This window comes from Rhinolophus ferrumequinum, chromosome 4 (assembly GCF_004115265.2).
Source record: "Rhinolophus ferrumequinum isolate MPI-CBG mRhiFer1 chromosome 4, mRhiFer1_v1.p, whole genome shotgun sequence".
In the NCBI taxonomy this organism is placed as follows: domain Eukaryota; kingdom Metazoa; phylum Chordata; class Mammalia; order Chiroptera; family Rhinolophidae; genus Rhinolophus; species Rhinolophus ferrumequinum.
The window spans coordinates 88361456-88364548 of NC_046287.1; the positions used below are offsets into that span (position 1 = coordinate 88361456).

At 55.0% G+C, this 3093-nt stretch overlaps 1 protein-coding gene across 1 annotated transcript; it reads right to left on the bottom strand.

Annotated features, from left to right (window-relative positions):
• Positions 1-481: 481 nt before the first annotated feature.
• On the bottom strand, positions 482-2854 carry MLNR (motilin receptor). The gene is made up of 2 exons (XM_033104813.1): positions 1942-2854; positions 482-1257 (listed from the first exon to the last, which is right to left on the bottom strand). Exons 1-2 carry the CDS (start codon positions 2852-2854, stop codon positions 854-856), a joined length of 1317 nt encoding a protein of 438 aa, XP_032960704.1. The 3' UTR covers positions 482-853.
• Positions 2855-3093: the final 239 nt, after the last annotated feature.

Here is a 3093-nt window from a genome sequence, read left to right on the forward strand (position 1 = left end):
ATGGGTATGAATCTTAAGACTGGACTTCTTACTCAGACCAATCAGCTCCTGCTTGGGAAATCGAAGAGTCAGTTCCAAAACTACTAAAGCAGGAATGATGAGAACACAGCCCACCAAGCTGAGGTGAATACGGATATTTAAAGCTCTTTATAAATGTCACTAGTAGTCCCTGTCAGGAAGTCAAGTCCTGCCGCAGCTCCCTGCCCTCAGGCTTCGGTGCCCAGGTTCGCTTGCTACCTCCTAGTCAATGGCACTGGGATAGCCCCATGGGCCATCTCAGGGAGAAGTGGGTGGCAACACGGTTGCTTATGCACAGTAGTAGTTCTACAAAAGGGTATTGTGCCTAACTAAACTTTATGATTTGCTCTGAGCCAGGAGAGGTGGGACTCCTGAACATGGGACTCTGCCTACGAGTCCCTTCACTTGCTGCCATAAATAGGCATTAAATAATTTTTTGCATCAAAATGTCATTATCCTGGGTTCTTTGTATATGTACACAATATACATGTACATCCACAACATAAAAACAAAATACACCTTTGATCTCAGAGGCGACCATTTTTATGGCAGCATCTGCCTATGTCACTTATTGTAAAATGAGCAATTGTATTTCTAAAGACTAGGAGAATGAAGACTTGTAAAATCTCCCCAGAGCACATTTTGTGATGTGGGATTTCATGAGGCTAACACGAATGTCCCAGAGGAGGTCAATGAAAGGAAAACTAGAAAGATTGGTATATTTACTTTTCATACTTTGGTTGGGAAAAAATCATGCCGACAGAGTTGCTGGCCATCTGGCAAAATGTCAACCACTCTTTCCAATTCTTCCTAACGCATCAATTTCCTCCCCCGTTCAGTCTTTATTTCCCTGCAGACTTGTTTTCTCCGAAGTCCCAGAACTGCGGGAGTAGGTGACCGGCTGGGCCGCGCTGACGGCAGGTGTCAGCATGTTAGCGCTGGTCTCCGTAGAGCCAGCTGTCTCTCCTCCCGTGTCCCCCTCAGTGTCTCTGCTTCTGCAGAAACCTGTCTGTACCGACTGTCTGGCCCGCAGCAATTTCCAGGCAGCGGCTCTATACTTCTTAGAAATGAGGTTGTAGAGGATTGGGTTGATGGATGCACTTAGATAGAAAAGTTGCAACGCAACAATGTTAAAGTACTGAGAGAAGTACATCATCTGGGAGTCTTCCGTATTTATGTAAATGATTCTGCCAACGTGGAAAGGCAACCAGCAAACTATAAATGCCAGAACCACCACCACTGCAAAACAAGACACGGGCACCGGAATTAGTTAAAACATCTGAAAACACCCCAAGAAACCACCGGAAGTAATACAAATTAGACAAATTACTAAATTAGCAAAACAAATTAGACAAAATTTTGACCTAGAAAGTTTATCCCTGTCACAGAAAACTACCAGGCTGCAGACAGCATCGATATTTGCTTTAAAGCTGCAGATTTGGCTCATATATGTGTCATCAAGGCTGGACCTAAAGCAAAAGGACCAGCTTCTACTAACAAGCTGTTCTGTTCTGGTAAGCTTCCTTCTACACAGCCACTTAGAGGCAAGTTCTCTGCTTTCGTTGAAAAGAATTCTGCAACGGGTCTGCCCAATCTTTTGCTTTTTTGGTATGGGCATGGTTCACTTTAACCTTCAGAATAACTTACATTAAGTAAGCAAATTTTAGCTTACTGTGATCTACCCTGTCTTCTCAAAGGTGCTGTGAGAATCCACATCTGCTGCATATAACCTAGACAGGCAGTGGCTCAAGAGCCTCCAATTACCCCTCTGGATGAGCCCAGCTCTCCGATCCCAGCAGCTCTGGAAAACCATTGCGATTTACGGACCTGGGTATCCCACTCTCAGGGACATAGCTAGAGAAGGAGCCAAGGGCTGCCAGACCAGAGAATTGGTGTGCTTGTAATAGCGGTAGCGCCACTTACGCAGGACGCGGACCGTCTGCCGGTGACCCTTGTCTCGCCCCGAGGTGCCCGGGCCTCGCAACGGTCCCCTGCTCCTCCACAGCTCCCTCCCGATGAGCCCGTAGAGGACGCTGAGGCACAGGAAAGGCAGGAAGAAGTAGGCGGTGGTGACCCACAGCATAATGCGCAGCGCGCCCAGCTGCGCGGGACTCGGCCGGCACTCGCGGCTGAACAGCGCCGCGGCCGCTGCTGACTCGCGCCCCGACGGCGGGGACAGAGGTGGCGCCTGCGAGGACCAGAGGGGTGGCACTGGTGGTGGCCGGGAAGCACGGTGCGAGGGGGTGAGCTGCGTGGTGCTGTTACCGTCGAGGAGCGCGTGGATGTCGGGATCCTGCTCAACGCCCACCAGAAAGAAGAAGGGCCCCGCGGAGAGCAGCGCCACCACCCAGAGCGCAGCGATGAGCGCGCGGACGCGGCGCCGGGTGACGAGGACGCGGGCGCGGAGCGGGCGACAGATGGCGAGGTAGCGCTCCACGCTGAGCGCCGTCATGTGCAGCAGCGTGGCGTAGGTGCAGCCCTCGCCCACGTAGAGCGAGAGGCGGCAGAGCAGCGTCCCGAACACCCAGGGCCGTGAGCGCCAGAGGCGGTACAGGTCGAAGGGCAGCCCGAGCAGGATGAGCAAGTCGGACACGGCCATGCTGCCCAGGTACAAGTTGGTGGTGGTCCGCATGTCCCGGTAGCGCCCGATCAGTAGCACCGTCACCACGTTGCCGCTCACCCCGACGACGAACAGGCTCAGGCACACGGCGGTCACTGTCACCAGCGTCCCCAGGGGGAAGGGCGAGCATCGGCGCTCATCGCACGGCGGCAGCTCGGCCCACGCAGGACCCCGCGCGCCCTCCGCGCCGTCGCTGCTGTTCCAGGGGCTGCCCATGGGCGCGCCGCGCAGGCCGGACGCACTGACACGCTTGGGGTCCCTCGGCACCGCCGCGCCCCCAGTTGGGCCCGGAGACTAGCGCATGGCCCGGCTGGCGAAGCGCTTCCTTTGGCAGCCCGCATGCGGTGGGCGCGCCCAGCCTCTACCCCCGCTGCCCGAGCCCAGGCGACACTGCTTGAGCCCTGCCGCGCGGAACGCGGCTCTGCAGGGTCCGCTCCGAGGCGCTCCCCAGTGGG

Excerpts from the sequence above, each read along its gene's own strand:
- MLNR (XM_033104813.1), bottom strand. The coding sequence starts at position 2,854 with ATGGGCAGCCCCTGGAACAGCAGCGACGGCGCGGAGGGCGCGCGGGGT. Across the intron at positions 1,258-1,941 it reads GCAGACGGTCCGCGTCCTGC|TGGTGGTGGTTCTGGCATTT; the intron begins GTAAGTGGCGCT and ends CTTGTTTTGCAG.